At 37.9% G+C, this 25,029-nt stretch overlaps 1 protein-coding gene across 1 annotated transcript; it reads right to left on the bottom strand.

Moving 5' to 3' along the window:
- Positions 1-1,804: 1,804 nt before the first annotated feature.
- LOC124146906 (innexin unc-9-like) lies at positions 1,805-23,528 on the bottom strand. Its single transcript, XM_046517458.2, has 2 exons — positions 23,309-23,528; positions 1,805-4,836 (listed from the first exon to the last, which is right to left on the bottom strand). Exon 2 carries the CDS (start codon positions 4,828-4,830, stop codon positions 3,646-3,648), a length of 1,185 nt encoding a protein of 394 aa, XP_046373414.2. The 5' UTR covers positions 4,831-4,836; positions 23,309-23,528; the 3' UTR covers positions 1,805-3,645.
- Between the last annotated feature and the right edge of the window lie 1,501 nt (positions 23,529-25,029).

Genomic DNA, 25,029 nt, shown 5'->3' with positions numbered 1-25,029 from the left:
CATGGTAAAATGTCTGTACTTTTAAAAAACATGTATGCATCAGTCATCACATGTATAAAGATCAATACGGACTGCTTTATAACATCTTCCGGTGTACGAAACGGTTGTGTTTTAAGTCTGTTGTTGTTTATATTTTTCATAAATGAACTTGCTATAGAGTTGCAAAATCGTTGTCTACATGGGATATTTGTAACATAAGAAATAATTTACATTGTGCTCCTTCTCTTTGCTGATGATGTTGTAATATCTTCCTTTTCTGTAAATGGCTTGCAAAAACAGTTAAATCTTTTACAGAGTTACTGTTCAAAATGGAGCCTTGAAGTATATCTAATAATAACCAATGTTGTAGTTTTTAGAAAAGGTGGTATTGTTGCAAAACATGAAAAGTGGTTTCTTGGTTCGTCTGCCTTGAATGTAGTCACTTACTATAAATATTTAGGTCTTATGTTCTCTAGATTGTCATGGTCTATGGCGTGTAAGCAATTACCTGCTCAGGCGTCGAAAGCAATTATGCCTCTTTATAATATATATTAAGGGAAAATAGCCGTGTATCTTTTTTCACAGCATGTACTATTTCTTAAGGCAAAATTATGCCTATACTTTTGTATGGTTCTGAAATATGGAGTGCTAAATATTATGCTGCAATTAAAAAAGTTCACACTTGATATTTCAGATGTTTTCTATGTGTCGGTAAGTTTGCCTCAAATAAGGCAATCCTTGGTGAAACAGGCCGTAATAATATTTTTGTAGCCAGCCAATTAAGGGTAATTAAGTATTGGATTAAGTTACTTAGAATGATGCCTGATAGATACCCATATCAGTGTTACAAAATGTTAAAGGTACTTGGTGATATAATGGAAAAGAAAATTGGGTTTCAGATGTGAGAATCTATTATTTGTTAGTGGCTTTCCATGTGTATGGATTTCTCAAGATGTGGGAGATCCACAGTTATTCTAATATTCATTTGAGCAAAGACTGAAGGATATATTTTGTCAACAGTGGCGTCAAAGTATTTCTGAATCACTTTATCTCAGCAATTACAGCAAAGTAAAATCATTGTTACGAACTGGAAGATATTAAACTTGTTTAAATGATAAAAGTTGAATGAGAGCTTATTGTAAACTTGAATTTCATTGCATAATTTTAATGTAAATATATGTCGCAGGTCCAAAGACGGTGATATTGTGAACTCTATTCGTACAAACTCTTAATCCGGAGAAGTAGAGGATGAATACCATGTCTTACTCATATGTGAAACGTATTCCCATTTAAGGTATAAATTTCTCCCCATGTTGCAAGGTACTTTTAAAGACCGTCAGTTAATGATAAATCTTCTAAACTCTGTAAATCCTGATATGATCCATGCTGTTTCTGTATTCTTAAAACATGTCTTTAAACTGAGGAATGTGTAACTTGATTTAAAATCTGATCATGCACATCACGTGACAATGTTAATATACAACCTGCATTGTACTATGGGCCTTGATGCCTAAAATACTGAATAAACTGTCTGTCTGTCTGTTGCAGGACAATTGAAGCGCCCTGCAAATCACTATTTCAACAAGACATGTTGTCGCCCATACATCTGGGACAGATTCCATTACAAAGACTATTATAAGGGTAACGCTATTTTTCAGGGCATTATCAATTGCAGAAGCCCGAGTCTTCCATTATCTGCCCGACGAAGGAGGGAAGTTGAAAAGACCGAGGGCTTCTGCAAATGATAATGCCCTGAAAAAGAGCGTTACCGTTATTATAGCTAAAATGGATGGAATTTGTTATCAAATAAAAAGAAACAACAATATCGGTTTTGAAACATTTACTGCAATCAACACGAATGTCACTGACCACATTTTACAAATATAGAAACGTCATGGAACAAACTAGATGACGTCACTATAATACGTGACGTCATTTTCTCTACCCTATGACGTCACCGAACAACGGGCTTGATAATGGCCCGTCGTCAAGCAATATGAGGGCATTATCAAGTTACAGTGGCCCGCTTATTTCTGATAACGTGCGTGCGTTTTTATGATAATTCTATCCATTTTAGCTATAAGGAAAGTTAAATTGATACACCTTATGATATAGAGTGGTTAACTAACAACGTGTACAACAACCACGGAGGTAGTTTATATTTTGATTCCACAAGCTTCAATATCTACAAGATCTAGTACTACGCGTAAAGTCAGTATCTTTGTATGGCTGACTAAGCCAATGAGGTAAACGCATTTGGGAATAAGGTGTCGCTAAGTTGCTCGAACCTGGAAGAATGACATAGTTGTTCCCCTTAGCCCATTGCTGAGACAAATGATACATGTTTAAAGACTTACACTCGGCAATATCTCCAGCAATGAGACACCAGTATTAGTTTGAATATGGAGTGGGGCCCTGAGCAAATACATTTCCAACAGAGCAAAAGTACTATATACAACAATTACAATTGTATGTGTGGTAACCTCTTCTTACATTTCATATAAATAGATGTAATTTCGCGAAATTTTGGTTTCATCACTGATTTTCAGTGATCCATTCATATAATTGTTGTCGTTTTGAATCCACAGTGAAAAACATTTTTTATCACATTCAATTTATAACATTAAATTACAAAAATTGCAGTTTTAATGCTTGACATATTGCTTGAGAGTGAGTCGTCCTATTTGGTGGCACTTGATTTGCATACCAACGCTGAAGTCTGCATAAGAAGGACCAGGCGATACCACACATTACCCTACATGCATGATCACGTGATACGATTGTGTGCCTACTTTGGCGTTTCGCACGCAGCATATGGACACACATGCTTACAACAGGTTTTCTTCAAGATTGTCTTCATAACGTACAACTTCGATGCATCAGTGTTTTTCTCGTCAGTTCTGTGAAGTCAAACACTGCACAACAAGCTTGTGCACAACACAGCGCCATCCACATAAATTAACGACTAACGAACCAACTAGGTCTGCCTTTTCCACTAAGAACTGTCATAACATGGTTTGTATTTACATGTATGTGTTTATTATTCAATACGTTACTGACATTGGATAAAAATATACATGGAAAGCGGAGCTGAAGTTACAGGAATAAACTTAAAAAATGACTGTTCACGTACGAGACAAGTTTCAGGGCCTGGCTTGGAATTGGCTAGGTTAAGTGAGGTGAATGGGGTTCAAGGTTATTGAGAAGGTCGTCAAAGCAATTCTAGATGTAATTAAGGCCTGTGCAAAATGAGCACCGACCAGTAAATGTCAGATGGTAAAAGCGAAATCGCTCCAATTTGCAAGCTACCTGATTGTCTTCATATCAGTTTGAGCCTGTCAGGCCATGCAAACAAAACATTGGTAAGGAGCAGAAATATAAAACACAACGTCGAAACAAAGAGGTAACGGCAAACTGCACACCAGAGTCTGGTACTTGTAATTCAGCATCTAAACTAATAAATAGTGAATATAAGGACACATATACATATCTGTATAAGGAGATGCATATATAACATGACGCGGTAATCATGTGAATTCTTGGAGTAAAAAAAAAATCTAGGTCACCAACTATGTTGAATAGCCACGAGAAATACCGAAACACGAATTAGATATTCACTAATGCACGATTGTTTCGAGTTCAATGCATGATACATAAGTACTACTCTCACATAGTAGGCGCTTTCTCCGGGTTTTCAGCACAAGGTGGTAGCGTCCTCATTGGTAAAGCTGCTATGGTTCCTGTTGCTCCGGTTACAACAGCGCCACCTTCCGTTTCTCCTGTGTAGAGGTTGCGCTGGTTTTGCAATTCCCGTTCCTTCTCCTGAAACACCTGGTACAAATGTTGGGTAAGATCTGCTGCAACTAATTCGCTGGAATTCCGGGAGATCATGGACAAGATAAACACCCCATCGATTCCGAGGAAACTGCCGATGAATTGTGTAACAGCGGGTTCGTTAGGGCGAGCTCCTTTGGAAGCGTTGACGTGGGCAGCTATCCTGCCATCTCTTAGGAACGGTAGGAAGAGAAATCCTGCCCACAGGACAAGATTTAGGATTGAGATGATAGCCAGAAGGAAGACCCAGTACCACAGGAATATGAACATCTTCTCATAGATTTCGGTGATTTGCAGAGTACACGGAACTGTAAATCTCTGGGTATTCTGCATGAAGTGAATTTGAAAATGGCAATAAATGTCTTTTACTAGAAATGGTTTTATGATGGAGTCAGTATCAAAATCAGCATATGACCCAACCCTGATTGCTAGGTATGGTCTAAAGTAAGTCGTCAGGAACATAAACTGCACCATGAGATTGATACACGAGAGGAGCTTCACAAATAGGTACAACAGAGCCAGAAAGAATCGGTTTCTTCTCAGTAGACTTCCAAATAATCGGGCTGCATCACTGAAACTGGCCTGGCGATTCTCCGGACTGGTCAGTTGTACACTTTTCAGGGACTCGACAGTTTCCTCCATATTAAGAGTGAGCAAGTGCTTGCAGCTGTTCCAGATGATGTTTGGTACTTTGAAGGCGAGGGCTTGGAAGAAGAGTATGAGGGGTATCCAGAGGTGGAAGGAGGGGACAGAGGGAGGTTTTGTTTCATCATCATAATTATCAGATATTGATTCGTTATGATACATGACCTTCAGAAAACATGATTCCTGTGTGTACGAGATCATAGAGCTTGTGAATTGAGCTGGGCACCAACAACTAATGGGTGTAGTGATGTAACGTAAGGCGAATGATCCGACAGAACACACGGCCAATAGAAGGACTGTCCAGAAGCCGTTGATGGAGTCAACATGATCCTGATCTACTTCACGTCCAAACCATGATCCAAATACTGCCATTTTTGTCTGAAAACAAGTAAAAATGATTAAGTCGAATTGGAATCGATATATCTTTATATTTTATGTGCATATACTCAATATCCTTATAAGGTATAAACGCCAAAGTCCCATGTCCATAAATTCAGCATGATTGATGTTACTATGAGAGATGGATGCCTTATCTTGTACATGGACATTTCTAAATACAAGAGCGCCTCTCACAAACTTTGTATAGTTCATAAAATATATTTTGATCTTAAGGCAGTCAAACATGGGCAAACCAATATAAAGTGGTACTCATTATCTTCAATTATTCCTTAATACACAATTTACGGAGTCGATTACAACGAGCAGCACCAGGTCGTCTTCCAACATGTATCATAAGTGTCAGTTCACCAATTCTTAATTAACATAAAAGTCGCCTGTATTCACGAACCGTGAAAGTGTATAAATATTACACAACTGCTAGAAGTGATTTATATTCTTGATAAGACATAGTTTACCTCTTTCACAACTTTTGAATATCACTTTTGTTGATTATAATCTCTTGTACAAAGTCATTTAAAAAGTAAAATATTTTCCCCTACTTTTTGTTTGATGCATACAAAGTCATAACCTTAAGAGAACAATAATCTTTTGACATTTAAAACCCACGTTACACGATTGCACTGATCTGAAGATAACATTGCTTCAGGTATATAGATGGTCTGATATCGTTCAATAACCTCCGTGGTCTAGTGGTAGAGCGTCCGCCCGGAGAGCGGAAGGTCCGGGGTTCGATCCCCGGCCGCGTCATACTATAAGACGTTAAAAGATAGTACTTGTTGTTACCCTGTCTGGCGCTCGGCATTAAGAGGCTAAAAAAAGGACTGGTCGGCTCGGAGTCAGTTATACTTCAATAACCATCAAACAACCAATTCCCTTCTACTCATTTACTTCACTGATTAACCCTGCTGAACTAGAAAAAGGAGACTAGTGAGAACGCCTCATCTCTTTCATTTTAAGATTCATGCATAAAGATTCAGAGTGACAAAACACAGGACTGTATGACAAGAGGGATAACTTCAACTTTCCAATTCATTTTCCCTTCATTTCGAGCGATATTCCAGCAGCTCCTGCCTTTTGTGTTTACATTTCACAACCTTTCTACCATGATTTCAAAGGGCTTCACAAACTGCCCAGAAATGTAACCAAGGTTACAAGTCCTCAGTAAAGCTCTCAAAACGTTTTATGGTAGACATGGGGTGGGCATTTAGAACTTTGACGCAACAGTGACAAGAATGATGTCCGATGCAATTCCCTGTTGTGACTTGTACCATTCGTGCCCGTGTGTTTTCAGGGGGAACAATTAACTTGCTGTCATTTTTATTTGGATATCTGTAATTAGACATTGATAACAATTTCAACAGATATTTAATACATCTCTGGTGGTAACAGTTGTATACTGTCATGAATTAAAGCGTTAAGTCGGGCTTTTCTTGGATAGAATGTTAATTGATCATTAGTGAACATGATCCATTCTCAACTTACACTAACTGATATTTGCCACAGCAAAATAGTTTGATATTTAGACGGTTATTTATTGACATTGTCAAATGGAGCCTAAACTAGAATCTCTTGGGTTAGATGTGAACATTTGTACTTCTCAAGTTGCTGATCAGGAAAAAGGGCAAGCAAAATGTTGAAAGATATCTCAGCACAAGAGATATTAAAACATACAGCGTACATCTCCCGTGGTAGCAAGTATCCACTACTAAACTCACTAATACCCCCGACCCGCCTAGTGTGTCAGTAGTTTCAAATTAAATAGCTAGGATAGGGTTAGGGTTTGAAAAATTCATAAAAAAATGGAATACATTTTTTTTCTTTTGACTGCACCCCTCCATATTACACAGATAATATGTACTAAGTTTGAGATGAATCCACTGAATAGTTTAAGAGAAATCGCGCGGACAAAGTTTTCGGACGGACACGCGACAGACGGACGGACGGACGGGCGGAACCTTGGTAAAACTATATAAAAATCACTCACTCTTTGTATAAGCTGCACTTGTAAATTTCATTACATGCATTTTAATACAGTTCCTGCTACGATGGTTTCTCCTACATGTATCATTCACATGGGGAAACGAAACCATATTGTGTTTTGCTTCTTTCATAATGGATATTATGTTGCCTTACATTAAAATATAAGCTTCTGATTGGTTAAGGAGTAGGCAACTATTTTCCATGTAGCCCGCTCCGAGACGGTGTACTAATTTCGTGTAGCCCACTGGGAAATCAATCGGATCACATCATGGGTAGCCTAAACTCTGGGAACAACTGCAAACTTTTCTTGTAGGACACCTAGACTTGGATGACAGCTGGGACAGAACTGATTTATTCCAATACTGCTGACGCTTTGTCAGTTTGTGCATTCTACCAATTACAACATCACGCTCTGACCAAACCCAATTTTAAAGACATTTAACAGGTTCTTCTTCTCTGTTGCCTCATTTTGGGATTTTCTTTGACAACATCCATAATGATTTTAAAGTTGTGATCCCAATTGGTAGGAGGCAGGTCCATATTTGAACAAGAAAAGAGCGTTATCACTACCCCCCGCCTTTGGGCACATTAGAATTTTGTTTGTTCATATAGCTGTAAATAATATGGAAGTTAAGGTAAACTGTAGGAAAAAGACGTAAAATGATCCTATAAGGCGCTAGGGTCGCTTTACGTCATCAGAAAAAAAAAATCAAATGTGAAATTAATACACACAAAAGGGCCCTTCTGTGGCACTAATTTTCGAACTGTCTTGATAAGTATCTCTTAGATGAGCTTGCAAAATTCCATTCATGTAACTTTGTAGGTTCTGAGAAAATGTGTCCCCACTGGAGACACTATGCATAAAGTAAAACAACACGGATCAAGGACTGTAACTATGTATGCACAAACACATGTACTAAAGGAAGTAACTCTGGCTAAAAATATTTCAAGGCATCAATTCGAATTCAGTGTTGATAATCGGGGACCAACCATTTGATAATCTGGGGAGGGCCTTGGATTTTGTCTGGAGATCAGATATTTTTCAGCTACAGGGGTTGGATTGGTTGGGGTAGGTGGCTTGGGGAAGCAGTTCCACTGTCTTGGCCGAAACAGTTTCTATTTTATTCGTCTAACATTTGTACCAAGCCAGTGATATGTCTCTGGGACAAAAGGTAGACTAGCGGTCAAATCGACTTGGTTGATGTCAATAGGCGAGAAAACACTTTCCATATTTAAGCATCTTCCCGAGGCAAGAGAGTTAACTGACTTTAAAGTCCAGTTTCCACCCTTGCCGAACTAGGCTGGAAGTCCTGGGCTCAATCGTAGCGCCACCAGTGGTTATTACAAGTTATGTCCCTAATTAGCCTCTCCTGTGGACCAATTAGATTCCATCACTTGCATTTGTTTCAAACAAAATGGCGCGCCCAGTCAAGACGATCTGATCGATAATCAAGGTCTATATTGTGATAAAACGGGACTTACATTGCGAAGTGCAAACAAGTCACGTGAACACCTTGATTAAAAGCATGAAAAGGTTTGTAAAATTTCTGTTGAGAACGAGTTGGCGGTGCAAATGCTTTGCTAATCCTGCAATCTGCACGACAGTTTACGAACCGGATTTCGATTTCGTTGCGCGATTTTGATTGGACCATGCATAGACTCGTTACACTGCAAACACGAAAACGTCGTTTTTTCCGTATAAGGTCATTGGACGGAAAAACAAAGTTATTTGGAGGCTTTCAAACCATCGTTTTTCCGTCCAAATAACGTCGTTATTTGACATCGGAATTTACTTGGAGAGAACGACATCATCAAGCTCTTCCCTTTTTGATTGACATTGTCAATCAAGCAACAGCGTCTGTCGGTATTTCTACTTCTCAGATTTCATTGGTCAGTTCTCTCGTGTTAGAATCCAGGCCCGAGTTTGACGCTATACTCGAAGCGCTTAGCGGAAGTACTGAAATCAATATTTCTGCCCATGCGGATTGTTGAATGCCTTGTTCAAATTTTCCGTTCTGTGCATGCGCGATTTCGCTTATTGTTCCCTGGATTTAATGTCACCACTATTTGACAATAATTCATAAACACAGTCTGGTGGAAGTTCGGAATCGTACAATGTCGCTTAAATTTATGGCACGTAATGTATCAGCGCGCTTTTCCCATTAACTTATACAATGATAACGGTAATAATTTTAGTCAAAATAATTAGGAAAGCGCAAGGCTCAGGAAAGTCTGAGTATAGGAAAAGGATTTATACTTTCGCAAGTTATATAATCGTCAAATACGCAAATGAATATCAACCGGCTTTTAAAACTTATTTTTGTAGAAGGTGAACTTGATGCATATTGCCAGATATTATATGCATATATATATATTTCCGATATTGCTTATTTTAATGTTTATTAATAGTTTTAAGATTTGTTCGCCTAACTGACGGGATTCCACTTTCTGATTTGTTCATGATACTTAAGGAGTGTCCTGTTGCTGTAAACAGATTAGTTTCAAATTACAAACTGGTGATATCTATTGAGACTAATGCTTAGTCTCTAAAACTGAATAGTTTTGAAAGAAACAAGTAGCTCCACTGAAATTAAAGAGGAGCATTCTCTATCCTAAGAAGATCATAGTTACATGCAACATGCTTATCCAACTGAAACTACCATCCCGCTCAAGGTCGAACAGGCCCACATTCACACAGACACACACAGACACGGACACACACTGGCACGGACACGGACACGGACACACACACACGCACGCACGTACACATACACATACATTTTGAGTTACCAATCCCTGAATTGAGTAGATGTGCGTTACGAAACTCCTCCAAGTCGTCATCCATATCGGTAAATGACTGTGATATTATTACCCATCCAAATACGCCGAATATTGTGCTTTCTTGACAACAAATGTTATAATTGAGATAACACCTACTTAGTAAAGTACAGATTCTCGTACTGTTTTGGGTTGAGTCCCGTCAGGGATTTGGACCCACACTGTGAGTGAGGCACCCAGTCGCCAGCACACAAAGTCAGCGATCTAGCCCAGCCACCGAGGCTTCCACCAAAAATAAAAGTCGGACAACTGTTAGTCCAGATCAATTACTTTGCGTACCCCTCTGACAAGTGAAAAAGGGTACGGCTCCCACGGCCGAAAGCTTTGAACACACAAAGATTAAGAAAGTGGTCAACTATAACAATTGTTATATTTCGATAACACTTTCTCAGTAAAGTACAAATTCTCGTACTTTTTAGGGTTGAGATAATAGACGTGGATGGTTGATTATCAATGGACAAATTAAAGCCAAAACTCAACTTATGAATGATTGGTAATGGGCAATGGACAATGGGCAAACGGAAGGCCGGGGTAATTAGCGCCAATTATCCGTCGGCTTCCCTTCTTTCGTTTCCTCCTTTGCTATCTTTTTACTTTTGTTGTTCTTACAGGTACATATATATGTTCTCTACCAATAGCATTAATTCATCTAATGAGGGAATAAGTATATACTCCGAAACGTTGTGTTCCTCATAATAAAGACGTCGACATCCATACATTTTCTTCCTTATGTGTATCACTTCTTAATGCCCTTCAAAGACTCAATCTAGCTTTGTTTTTATATGTGGAGATATTTGCGTAGAATATAATATGGTCGTGCCTATGAAGATTTGGGTCTTTGTCTACATGAGCATTTAGACATAACTTTTATAGCTAAAGAAATTGCTAAATCTGCAGGGATGAAGTACACATTATAGCAAGCTGTGATCTATATTCACACTTTAGATACTCGCCTGTAACTGTAGTTTATCGTAATTTTCCGCAACTCTCTCCTCCTGACCAGTTAAACTTCTTAGTGCATTCTGATGCTGTTGTAAAATTCCAGGCTGCCCTTTCTGTGCTCTTTTGACGGCTGAAATCTATTGTGTTATAATGATCTCGGTTGCTGATATTTAATATGTACATATTGTAAAATATTTACGATATTTCAAACGTGTAATTCGATGCATGCAATGCAATGCGAACATGAGTGCGGATGCATGAAGGCGGTTATAGTTATAGTTATAGTGCGATGGATGTAGGGTAATGGTAGGAGGGTGTATGTATGTAAGCACGAATACCGACACCAGAGGGCGGATATAGTTGTATATCGATGGATTTTGGGGAAGGGAGGGAGGATGGATAATGTATATAAGCATGCGCATGGATCCATGATGACTGACGTTGACACAATGAGATGGATGTAGGAATATGGTTGGGAAAGATAGATGCGGTGTGTGCGTGCGTGCGTGCGTGTGTGCGTGCGTGTGTGCGTGCGTGCGTGCGTGCAAGCGTTGTGAAACGAGGGTTGGCGAAAATGTAGTTAGATGATTGTGTAAGTAAGTACAGTGGTTGAGGATGTGGCAGGTATGAGTATTGATACATGCAGACATGGGGTTGGGGACTTGGTGTGATGTTACAACCCATGATCTCCTGTAGAAATAAAGGAATAAAGATCACGAGATGAAACTGATGTATACATCTGGACGTATATTTGCGTAGTATTACTACGTTTATCCATCAGTATATATGTATTTTGCTCAAAAGGATATTGTAGGATCGACGCTGACATGCACATATAACCTATCCACCAGTGCTGTAATATTTAATTAATTTGGCTTTTTCATATACATCGATAGGAACATGAAGAGTCTGTCTGAAGACATAGAAATGCATAGGATCTTTTTGATAGTTGTACTTCACGGTAGACTAACGCTTAGTCTCTGAAAATATAGTATTTCGATTAAAACGAGATACTGTATTAAAATTTAAAAGGAGACCCGGTGGGATTGTAATTTCAGCCTGAACCTGTTTAACATCTAGGCTTGTTTCATTAGGGGCTAAAGCATCACAGTGAGGCCTGGGCGGAAGGGAAACTAATCTGGTCCAGGGACTGTGAGACAAACTAATTCACGCTCTGTATCGCCGCCGTGATCTTCAGAGCTATGAAATTTGAGCCATCTGAGACAGCGACTCGACAGCTGTTTTCATCCATCAGATACCAGTCACTACTGTCACTACTTCTCTCTCCAAACGAAAAAAGAAACGTAAAATGTCTGAAGTGTATATTTATAATCCTTCTAATTTACTATTTAGATACATGTTTTAACTTTACATTTATTAATTATATGTATCTCATGTTCAAAAATGTATTATTGGTATCTGTGATGCTAGTACCGTTTTCTCGCCATTGTGTAGTGTTTGAGTTATCATGAATACCAAATACATGTCCTGAAATATGGACTTGTAACAGAACTCATCATTGAACCATTTGCAGTCTAATCCATCTAATTGCCGTGTAAGAACATATTATCCATCTACTTTTACACACTTATTATGGACATATACAGAATTTCTTGATACCTTATTATTAAAAAAATACCGTGAAGATGCGGGTTAGAAAAGGCCTTCAACAACCCATGTTTGTTCGAAGGCGACTAACATAATCGGGTTGGCAGGCTCGCTGACTTGGTTGATGCAGATCATCTATCCCAGTTGCGTAGATAGATGCTCTTGATGTCAGTAACTGGATTGTCTGGCCCAGACTGGATTATTTACAAACCGCCGTCATATAGCTGGTATATTGCTGAGTGCGGCATTTAACAACAAACAATCAAACCAAAACTATTATGAAACACCTTCCAAGAATGAGAAATTAAACTTTTATTTTCTTTATATTTAGTTTCATTTACAAAATATTTTGATCCATAGTTTAATCATTGCGTTGCTTTCTTGTCTGTCATTCAATGCACATGTTTAAACCCCTACACTTTGAATATTAGATTTTTCACAAATGGTTACGTTATTGAGTTGCCTCGATCTCTGGTTACCTACTCACACGATCAGATCAAAATAATGTGTTTGTACTATCATATTTCAGTTTATTTAATTCATAATACGAAATTAATAAATCATTTATCACAGTACGGTTCATATTCATTTATATCACTATCTGATGTTAAGGTTTTATTGCAGAAACTATAATGTATTCAAAATGGAGGAAGATACACAATTTGCCATTATTTGAAATGCAATATTTCTAAACTTTTAAACTATATAAAGTATAATATAATGATTAGAATGCCTGTAACGGGCAGTGTTTAAAAAAGAAATATTAGTCGATTAGTCCCATTTTTCCTATATGCCCTTCAGTAGTAGTATTGTATATCTCCAGATAGATGTTTCTCATGCTCTCATTGTTTGTGGATAGTCCAAAAAAAACAACATAGAAAATTTATATTCTACCATGACGAAAGAATACAGAATATACAATAACTCGCAATTGTTCAAAAACAGATTTCAAATCACAATAACATATCTTATATAAACAGACTTGTGTGAGGTGGTAATGCTTTAATCTCTACATTGTGCCCTTGTTCGTGGGCCCTTGTTCTATTCTGCAAACAGCCCAAACCCGAAACTCCACATCATATCCGACTTCACTGACCCAGCGGGATTCTCCCTACACGTCAGTTCTCCACGCGATACTGACGCCCTTGTATGTCTTCCAGACCATAGAGAATAAATTTAAAATCAGTCCAGCTCAAGTCTAGAACGATTTGACAAGCCTAGATTGCCTCAATTCTATCCATGAAAGTAAGCATTAATAAAAACATTGTTCTTATCTCCTTTAGATTATATTTTGTAGAATACATATTTTTAACTACGAAAATTTTACTGACACCGGTACTGTCCCTATTGAAGCTATATATAGCTCGAATAAGAATGTCGAATTGTCCTCCATTGTACGACAAGTGAGGATATCATATAGTAATCGTTGATGCCGCGCTGCACTATAATACAAATTTTAATCAAGTTGACTAGTATGTACATTACTACAATGTACATGATCATTCCCTTCGTAATATCAAATACTGATATATTATAGTGAGATGGATTTAACTGGATCAGTGGTGACATGTGATATTAATATTCCATCAATTTCTTTCCTGGTTGGTATATACATGTCTACAAAATAAAAAATTAAAAAATCATAAAGAAGCAGAGAACAATTCTCAATTTCAGACTAGAGCTGTGGAAATCGAGACTTTCCAAATCATTGTAGACTTTAGTTGGTCTCATTTTTTACTTTATTCTCTTGGGTCTACGTCACAGCTCATACCACACAATAACAAGGCCAGTTTGCCCCCGGTCGGAGCTCCTGGATTTTGGTTATATCATCTAGTATAGCATGGTCCTTTATCATCTCTATTTGAATGCTTATAAAAATCTGATATCTCTCCTCACAGCTGGTTAATATATATTTCTGCTGAATATTGGAAACAGAGTGAGTGAGTTGATACTACATACTTTGTTACACATATGTTTTTGCTTGGTAATATGATCTCCGTTATATGTCTCCAAGATAAGCTATCCCCAGCCCTCTCTGCATAAGGACCAGCACTGAGTCTGTTAATGGAATGCCATTTTGTTACGAGGTCACGGATCAGGCGAGCACTCGTCAGTTGTCTCACACGGTGTCAAGTGTAAAATCTGGGACTGCCTAAAAGTCGGGCCAAGAAAAGTCGGGCCGGGCCGAGCCAGCGGGTAATACTTAAAATGGATTGCAGAATAATAAAACGAAACGTGCATATCTAGGCAGATCTCAAATGTCCAGAAACGGATAGTTTTGCTCATTTAATTGTGTTTGAATCAAAATGTATCTTCAGCAATGTAATGAACTGATAATTATAGCTACATACCGAGAGTTCATACCGAAAAGTCAGTGTCTTGACTGTGTCTTTACTTTGATGAGAAGGTTTCTCACCGACCTTAGCGCGCAGGGGTGTGATGTCCTGGGCAGGAATTCGAAATGACAGTGTTTTGACTACTCTTCTTTCATTAATTAACGTGTTTGGCATACCTAATTAACCTTTACTAATTGATGTTAAACCAACACAGGATGTTTTCTGCAAGTGGATATTCGCGAATGTCATAGGACTGACACGACACGTGTTAATAACTGTCAAAGCGCTTCTAAAAATACAACTCATACTTTACATCTATAGACTAATTATAATGTCATATCTACCTATATAACACTTTAGTGTCTCATATTGCAGTAGCAAACACGGCGCTCAAAAGTGAAGCCCTTTTCCCTCTACATTCTCAACATAGTCTCTATCAGAAGTGTTTGGCTTGTGTTGTGTCCTACTTGGCCCGGGCGGTCAATATCAACTTTAAACACACATATGTATCTTCAAATGGATTTACATCTATAGATTAGTGTTATATCTACCTATATACCACTTTATAATGACACGGTACATCGTATTGAAAGAAAACAATGGGCTCAAAGTGAAGCATTTCTACTGCATTTTCTTAAGAAAATCTATGTCAGAAGTGTTCGGTCCGACTTGGCCCGGGCTCTCAAAATTAACTTAAACCTCACAGATGTATCATCAAATGGATTCGCATCTATAGATTAGTGTTATATCTACCTATATACCACTTTATAATGTCACGGTACATCGTATTGAAAGAAAACAAGGGTCTCAAAGTGAATTTTTCTACTGTAACGTGAAAATAACGTGTTCTGGGGTTTCTAGTGTTTGCAGTGTGGGCAGTTACCTTTAGTGTTTTAAAAAAAAAATTAAGGTGGTTATTTAGGTTGGCGTGTCCTGTTTGCCGTTTAGTGATTACTCTGTCGATTTTTTTTTATGGATGGAGAATTTTTGGTTTGGTTAGTGGTTTGCTGAGCACTTTTTTGATTTGGCTATTTGAGTTTAGATATAGGTTATGCCATTTTTTGTGATATTTTGCTTGTTTACACTTTTAATTTCTGATTTTGAGATGGGTAAGTTTAAGCTTATTTCTGGGATTTTGAGGGATGGTTTTGCTGCTTTATCGGCGTTTTCATTTTACTCTTTAAAGTGAAGCCTTTTTTCATGGTATGTGCTTGGTCTGACTGACTGACTGATATAGAAGATTTAACGTGCGCTCTCCGACTGCAGCGTATTTCGCACACGGGCCTGGCCGGACAATTTAGTGTATTCCGAGAAGGGTGAAAGTGGTGTGTGCATCCCAAGAGGGGGCTTTTAGGGACTGCTTATATTGATTTTTTGAAATTTTGAAATTTGGAATAAATGCCGAGGTGGGTGGAGGAGGGAACTAAGGGAGCCGGGTGAGGTGGGTGTTTGTATGTTTATTGGATTTTGGATTGGAAGATTAATTAGTTTTTAGATGCGCTTAATTAGGTCTGTTTTGATTAGGAATACGCCTAGGGCCTTGAAGTTTTCTAGTTTATTTTGAGGGTTTAGTATTTCATCTAGAGTAGGAACCTTATTTAGATTGAGGTTGGTCGGAAAATCCCTTGCTTTTACCTAATCCGTCATGGTCTTTTTCAAGGATCATACTCACAGGGTAACACATGGAGAAGGTAAGGTGAGACACTTTGCATTTCAGGATAAACCTCTCCCTCAACCCTGCTTAATGCTTCTATTATCTATGAGTGTGTTTAGGAATACAGTATTATCTGAGGCAGTTGTAATCTGCCATACCGCGAGAATACGTGCTGCATCTCCGAGCAGCTTGTTATGCGAAAACACACTTCTGTTGAACCTGATTTGGACCACTCAGTATTATTGTCGTGATGGTTAAAAGACGCCATAAATTAAAGTTCTCTATATATCTAGCAACTTTTTTCATATAAGCAGCCCCTAAAGCCCCCTCTTGGGTTGCACACACCACTTTCGCACCTTTCGGAAACACATTAAATGGCCTGGCCGGGCCCGTGTGCGAAATACGCATCAGTCGGAAAGCGCACGTTAAATCTCCAAAGTAAGTAAGTAAGTAAGCAACTTTGTTTTACAGTCGTGATGTTTAAGATTATTAACCACCCGGGACAAGTCGATCCGACAGGTTGAATGATACGCAGGATGCAAAAGGAGGTAAACGCTAGTACGGTACAGAAACTGAAGTAAGTTGGGCTCTCTTAGTTTTCTGTATGCTTACACATCATCACGTCATACTGGATTTAATTTAGTTTCTTATTCTAATACTGCTAATCTTTGTCAGTGGCCAGTGAAAGTATCACAAGGGAAAATTCCAATATATACAAAATATACAATTTGTATATATGGTATGTCCAAAAATATACAATTTTGTATATATGGTATATCCAAAAATATACAAATTTGTATATATTGATAGATTTTACCACTGCTTTACTCAGTTCCTTTTTACTGGATTCTCACAATATGTGGTTGATATTGAAAATATTACTAATAATACCAGACAGTATTATTGCATGTGACAAATATACTTTAAAACTATGTTCATTATGACAACTATATTTGGAGTGTTTTACATAATAAAGAAATAGAAGATTTCAGCAGACTTTTGTAACTGTTAGATATATAATACGTCCGCCTACTGTTTACAAATGAGATGATCTATACATACAAGTAGTTCAGAGTAGTTTTGAACAGTGACGGTAAAATAAATTTATCGTGAATAGCGGCAAATATGAATATATACAATTTAATATATATGTTTCTGTTATGTCATGGTATGTTGATTCTGAATCTAAAATATTGCTTGATATTGTTTGCCAAACAGTTGTATGCACTGTCCATCGTGATACTTCTACTTAAGTATATAAAAAAGGATGTTTGTTTAGACATGCCTTCATTGTAAACAACGGCGCCGTATTTTCGTTTGCTGGTTAGCTTTTACAGGTAAAAGCAAAGTTAATCGCATTACTTTCGTGACGCATTTTAGGCCTGTCATACAGTTCCTGAAACAAATATATCCAATACAGCCGATGCAAGTCAATCATATTTGGCAATACTAGATTACTGCAGTTATATATTTTATCAATATAATCAAACAATTGTTTTTATTTTTGTAAAATATATGTTCATTTCAGAAACTAGATGTTAGTCAAGCCAGCGGTCTAAACTCGCATTAGTTTGGTTACACGTTTCATGATTTACAGTATTCGTGAAGAATATGTAACAGTTAGCCACAATTAGAGCCTTTGGTAGGAGTAGAGGGAATGATAAGCATAGACTTGCTAAGTATTTTATGATATTCATGATAGCTGAAAAGAAACTTTGATTTATGTTTGTAGTACACCCCCAAAAGAGGGATAGCACAAGTGATATATTAAGGTGACATACAACTTATACATGCTTACGAGTATAAACTACTATCAAACAGTGAGGATAACAGGTGTTTGCATAGATGTGAGCGTATCCTGCACCAACGGTGGAACAAACACACGCAAAGGCAAGTTAGTTGTTAAACCCGAAAAACACGGAAAGCATTAGCACAAGTCAAAACAGAGAATTCCATCGGACATAACTCCATTTGCTACTTCTGTGGTATTCACCAATCAACCCATTTATACTTAAAAAAATAGCTCTAACCCTTTTAAAGCTTTTGAGAAATTCAACAGTATGGGTTTGGTCTGACAAAGCAAGAAGCACAAATGGGGCATGTTTCGGCCAATGATTAGAGTATTCTTGCAAGTCTAAGGGTCCAACAGGAGTTATTTCTGCGACATGCTATTTCAAAACCCAAAATTCAGAGGGATATATATGAAAAGAAAAATTGAAATAATACAAATATTAATTCCTTCCAGGTGAAGGCTATCACTTGAAATCAAATTAACAAAGCAGATTTTAGTCAATGACACATCGCTTGGGGTAGAAGTTCATCTCTGTCACCAGGCTATGGTATTTCTGGAAAGGAAAGTTAACTTACAAAGTTGTAATATACGTGAAAGGCTTAATGTTGCTGATTAAGCGCAAAGATATAAACTCTAACTGACTGCTCAGTAACATTCATGTAATATTAGTAATATTCAAATAAGTGTACTTGTTCTAGGTGTGTGTGACGTGGATACATATATATAAGCGTATAGAAGAAACGTCAACAAACTATGTATACAATAATAAATAAGCCATGTCCTTGATATATAACTGATCTTATACCACCAGCTGTGTCACAGAAGGTCAGTTATAATCTCAGAAACCGCCATGATTTTGTAGTTCCATTTGCACGGACATCTACGTTTAAAAGGTCTTATATTATAGATACATTAGGCCAATGGAATAATCTATCATCAGGAATCAGGGATAGTCCGTCAATATCTTATTTTCAAGCTGTCGCATCTGAGCAGCCTACATCACCACCTATGCACTATAATTGCGGTGAGAGATCTACAAACATATTGCACACTAGATTGAGACACAATTGTAGCACACTAAATTCCAACCTGTTTCGTGTTAATTATCTGATACTATTTCCTGTAAATGCGGAGCTCCTTGTGAAAATTCATTCCATTTCTTTTTCGAATGTACCTTATATGATGATATTAGGGAGACATTACTGACAGCTATCGATAATCTTGGAGGACAAAAAACTCGTATACAAATTTGTATTCTTTTTGTGATCCAAGCTTAGATGTTTTCCTGAATACCAAAATATGCTTGTCTGTACACAAATTTATAGAAACGACTAACAGATTCAGTAGCTAGCATATTATTGTTTCCAAACTGTAAATCATTAATATTGTTAAATCTATATACAACACTAACATATATAATATTAGCATATGTATGAGATGCACACTGTCTTCACTTTCCAGCACATTGTACATATCCTTCATATCAGCACTGTATATAAATTTATATTGCGCACTATGTTTCCACAATGTGATGCTTCAACTGTAAATTGTTAATTTTCATTAGGCAATATTATGTATAACTGTATATAGGGAGAAGGTGGTAATAAGTGCTGCAATTGTGCCCAATCCCTTGGTCTTTTGGGGCAATACAATATGTTTAATAATAATAATAATAATAATAATAATAATAATAATAATAATAATAATAATAATAATCAACCAATGTATTATGATCAGGGTCCATTGGTATCCCTTCAGCAAGTGCAAATCAGGTCCTAACACATCTGTTTTGTCATGTATCACGCGCTATACAGTCGAACCTCGCTTATCCGGACAATTTTCTAAAATGTTGTCCGGATAAACGAGTTTCTGGATATCTGAATACCGTGATAACTGACCAGAAGTCCTTCCCCTACCTCAATTCTACTGAGGTATATGTGAAATGAATGGCAAAAATATGAAGGATCTACCAATTACTAATAAAATACATTGTGCTGTACAGACTAACACAGCATGCTGTGACAGCGCGCTGCATTATTGAAACGGCTGAAGAAATGCATTTGTAGCCTAGTTTAGACTATGCACTTGTTTTGTGTACAGATGTGACGGCGAGGTTGGGGCAACCTGACACACATGAGCATTAATAGCCATGTTTACCTGTACTAGTTGAGAGCCAAGGTTGAAGTCATTCATGTGTGAAAAATGTTGTGGAGGCATCTGTAAACGGCTAAAGAAATGCAAATGTAGCCTAGTTTAGAATATGCACTTGCTTTGTGTACAGATGTGACGGCGAGGTAAGGACAACCTGACAAACATGAGCATTAAAAGCCATGTTTACCTGTACTTGTAGTTGACTGCCAAAAATGCTGTCGAGGCATCTGTCCATCTTCTTTGTCGAATTGCATTATTAAAGTACATCAAGATGAGACATCATATACATTCATATATATTAGTTGAGCACGAAACCTTGAAGTGTAGCCAGGACATTTCCTCGAAACTATGGGCGGCCATGTAGCTTCAATATCTTAATAAATTATATCACTGAACATAAATCAAGGTGTATTCAGTAAACAAAGATCCGAAGGGCTGTATTTCCTTCATCGAACACACTATGCGTTCATCACAGTTTGTGACGGATTACGGATACGAACGAACTAGCACTTGTTTGGCAGGTAGGTTTTGTTAAGATTTGTTATCGTTCTCTCTGTACCCTCTACTTCCTTAATCACAATTTAAATCCTAAATAGACTTTCGGGCCCAACACTGTGGCAATTTTAGACCCTCTGTTTCTGTAATTACTTGAGCTCATTTTCCCTAAGGTTTACACATCTCATAAGACTAAGTCATCAATGATGTCAAAGCTGTCTGACATGGTTCTTATGAACAGTTTATGAAGCTAAACAATGTCCAAGTGACTTAAGCACAAAAATACGCGAACACTTCTGACACAGAATTTCTTAAGAAAATACAGTAAAAATGCTTCACTTGATGATACATCTGTGAAGTTTAAGTTGATTTTGATCGCACGGGCCAAGTCGGACCCAACACAAGCCAAACACTTCTGATAGAGAATATGTTGAGAATGTAAAGGGAAAAGGGCTTCACTTTGAGCCCCTTGTTTTCTTTAAGTACATCGATCTGAGACACTATAAAGTGGTATTTAGGTAGATATAATACTAGTCTATAGGTGTAAACACATTTAAAGATAGATCTGTAAGGTTTAAGTTGATTTTGACAGCCCGGGCCAATTCGGACCGAACACTTCTGACATAGATTTTCTTAAGAAAATACAGTGAAAATGCTTGACTTTGAGCACCTTGTTTTCTTTAAATACGATGTACCGTGACATTATAAAGTGGTATATTGGTAGATATAACACTAATCTATAGATGTAAACACATTTGAAGATACGTCTGTGAGGTTTAAGTTGATTTTGACAGCCCGTGCCAAGTCGGACCCAACACAAGCCAAACACTTCTGATAGAGACTATGTTGAGAATGTAGTGGGAAAAGGGCTTCACTTTGAGCCCCTTGTTTTCTTTAAGTACAGCGATCTGAGACACTATAAAGTGGTATTTAGGTAGATATTATACTAGTTTATAGATGTGAATCCATTTGATGATACATATGTGAGTTTAAAGTTGATTTTGACAGCCAGGGCCAAGTCGGACCGAACACCTGTGTGACGGTTGCGAGTATAGGGAGAAGAGGTCTACTTTAACCAACGTGTCTGCTTTAAATACGACGATCAGTTACATTACAAAGTGGTATTTACTTATATATAGAACGTTCCTATAAATATAAACACTATGCGCACAGATGGAACGTTGTATCACGATAGCTAGAAGTATTTGATACGTTTCAAATCTTATTTCGTTTAACGATTGCTCTTTTACATGTTACCAAGATCAGCGACGCTTACACACGATCCCCTTTCTGGTTTTCAAGCGATTTACTCCGAATTACTTATTTATGGTGCACTTTTTTGTTTGGTGATTGTTAATTAATGTCATGTGTGTATGTTGCATCAATTATATGTAGGTATGATCGCCGATAATGAAGTAATTAGCCAGTAACACTTTGGCCCGTCTTGGCCCGGCCCGGCCCGACTTTTAGGCAATGCCGTAAAATCTTCCGGACGACCACTGCACTAGAGGCATGTAGATTGTAGATGAGGTACTACGTGTTTGAATCTGAGCGTTAAACACTAAGCACTTACAGACAAGAGCTCACAATAAAACGTTATGGACTCGCGGACGGACTTGTGTTCAATTCAAGACGTACATGTACATGTATCAGTTTGAACTTCTACAACAGATATAACTTGGTTACCGCTTCCTAATTGTAACAGTAACTGAACTTTACGCCTTTTATACACATTTGTGATGAGGCGACAATGCGACAACGAGACATTTAATTTTTTTTATTCCAGCAATATCCCAGCAATATCACAGCGGGGGACACCAGAAATGGGCTTCACACAATGAGAAACAGAGTTATGTAAGTTTAAGGGCACATGCTTTCAAGACTGATCATTGAGGACTGACTGAGAATTCTCAATTCTCTTCAGCCTTATCGTCTCAATTCCCTCCAGCTTTATCGTCTGTTTAGATCTATGCATAAAGATCCAGAGTGACAGGAGGATGTCTAAAGCATTTCAATAGTCCTCCTTTCCTCCATGTGGTCAGTATTACAGCTGTTCCAGCATTTGGTGTCTGCATTTAGCGACATAATAAGCGATTCATTTGATGTCATGTTTCGACAAAAAAATCAATGTTGAAAATCTAATTTAGCGACTTTGGAGGTACAATCGAGCATAGCCTTTTTACGTAAACATAACATAGAAACATAACATAGAAACATAATGGGGGCGAACCGGGATTCGAACCCACAATCATAGTTTTTTTTGGCGTGCCCAAGGGACTCAACTCTGCACAGCGAATCGCGGCGCCTAAGGCGACTGGGCCACCCGTGACCCTGATCGAGTATAACTATTTCACAACAAATATGATTTAAAGTTTCTATTTCCTTCCATTTCACCCATTTGAGCAAAGCTTCTTTATAAAAGAAACCATACAAATATAGAGGTAACGATCAAACAGTGTTCACATATCCTGGAGTCTACATGGTCGCTGGGTTTCTTTGATGATCTGCGTCACTGCTTAATCAGCTCAGGAGTTCATAGCAAAGTGAAAATCTCATGAACCGTGACGGTTTTATTTCAGAAACGTTTGAAACATACGCATCGTAATAACATTAAGAAAGGGGACTCGTTACAATAGGAGTATAAATTGTAGTTACCGTTTATGCAGCACTGTTTAGTGTCGACTCAGTTCGTGAAACCCTTCGTGGAATGTCCTACTTCGGCTGAGCTAACACGTCGTATATTTATCGCAAGGTGGCTGGTCCACTTGTAATCAAAATGGCTGAATGTAAGAAAAAACATCAAAACAACTTCCTGCACATCACGACTGGCGCACATCGAACAGGCATGAGTCTACCACCGTGTTTTGTGTGATAAATATTGGTGTTATGACCAGTGTGCTACCACACCATCCCACCACGCTACTGCACTTAGGCGGAACTCTGACACATTTTTTAATCCTTTAGCTGCATTTTGATATCCAAAAAAATATATTCTTTTAACGAGTGATTCATTTGTGTTTTAACGCCGAATTGAACCATATTACAGTTATATCACGGCGTGTTAGCTTAATATGGGAGAAAATCCCGAAGTGATGCAGGTCTCACACCTTTATCACTTCAGTGATGCCCACGAATACGGTTAAGGAGCTGACAAACCCAGAAACATAATCACGACGCACCGAGATTCGAACCCTCGATTATAGATTCCTGGCGAATTGTGGCGCCTCAGACGACTGGGTCATCCGTGCCCCCTGCTTATGAGAAAGAGATAGCACAGGTACGACTTAAAATCTCTCAAGAAATAAAAATTGAAATAGTTAAAAAATATATTTGAATGTCACAATTATGATGAATAGTTACGAATGCATTTGTGACATCTAAAAATAACTTCATTGGTGTGTGTGAATTTGGTGAGTATGATTTTAATCATCCAGACGGCTTTACAACACTAACATCGCTCTCCGTCTTCCCGTGACGTGTTCGAAATACGCCAGTGGGAGTCCCAATTCCGAGGGACGAAAGTTCAGAGCCAACACCAAACAGCCAATGTCAAGACGCACTTCTTGTCTTTCCGAACGCCAGCAGCATGAAAAAGTTATTCTAAGAATTCTATTTTATTTAGTTGTTTTTTTATCGAAATACTGTTTACCATACAGCGGCTTGTGCCGGGATGAAACGAATGGTCACGAATGGTCACGAATGGTCACGAATGGTTCGGGATGTGAATGTCTGAGCCGGCAAGTTATATATTGCTGTAGAGTGAGTGAGTGATTTGTGTTTACCGCCGCTTTGAATAGTTATCCGTTTATATCACGGTGCGTCAGCATAACGTGAGAAGAAAGCACGATTATTCATTGCTGCTAACACATGTATTGACCCACAGGTTGTCTTTTTTTAATATGAGTCTAATCCTGTGTATTGCAATAATGCGGATATGCTTTCGGATTTTATATCGGAAGATGAAGTGAGACAGGGAAATCATGAGAACCGGGTACAGCCCCAGTACTAGCTGTGTTGCCAGCGGAGTTTTATAAGAATGCTTTGCATTTTCCATCACATATACATCTATTGTTTAATTCTATTTTGGATACTGGAATTTCCCCCAATTCATGGAATGTTGGCATTATATTGCCGTTTTTTTTAAGAGGGGGACACGTCTGCTCCTAAAAATACAGTGTCATTTCACTGTTAAATGTAACTGGTTGGAAGTAACGAAGTTATAACAGAAGCCCAAGCTAGTTACAGACACAATCATTCGACTAGCGATAATATCTTTGTTTGAAATTAAAGTCTTTAGCGCAAAAATATCTTCGAAAGTTAATTCATGGTTTTTGTGCTGCATTAATGAATTCCGGAAAGCTTTTGAATCTGTTGAT

Source organism: Haliotis rufescens, unplaced genomic scaffold, assembly GCF_023055435.1.
Source record: "Haliotis rufescens isolate VD_foot unplaced genomic scaffold, xgHalRufe1.0.p SCAF_6, whole genome shotgun sequence".
NCBI lineage: Eukaryota > Metazoa > Mollusca > Gastropoda > Lepetellida > Haliotidae > Haliotis > Haliotis rufescens.
Note: the sequence above shows the minus strand (reverse complement) of the source record. Positions and strands in the feature narration are given on the sequence as shown.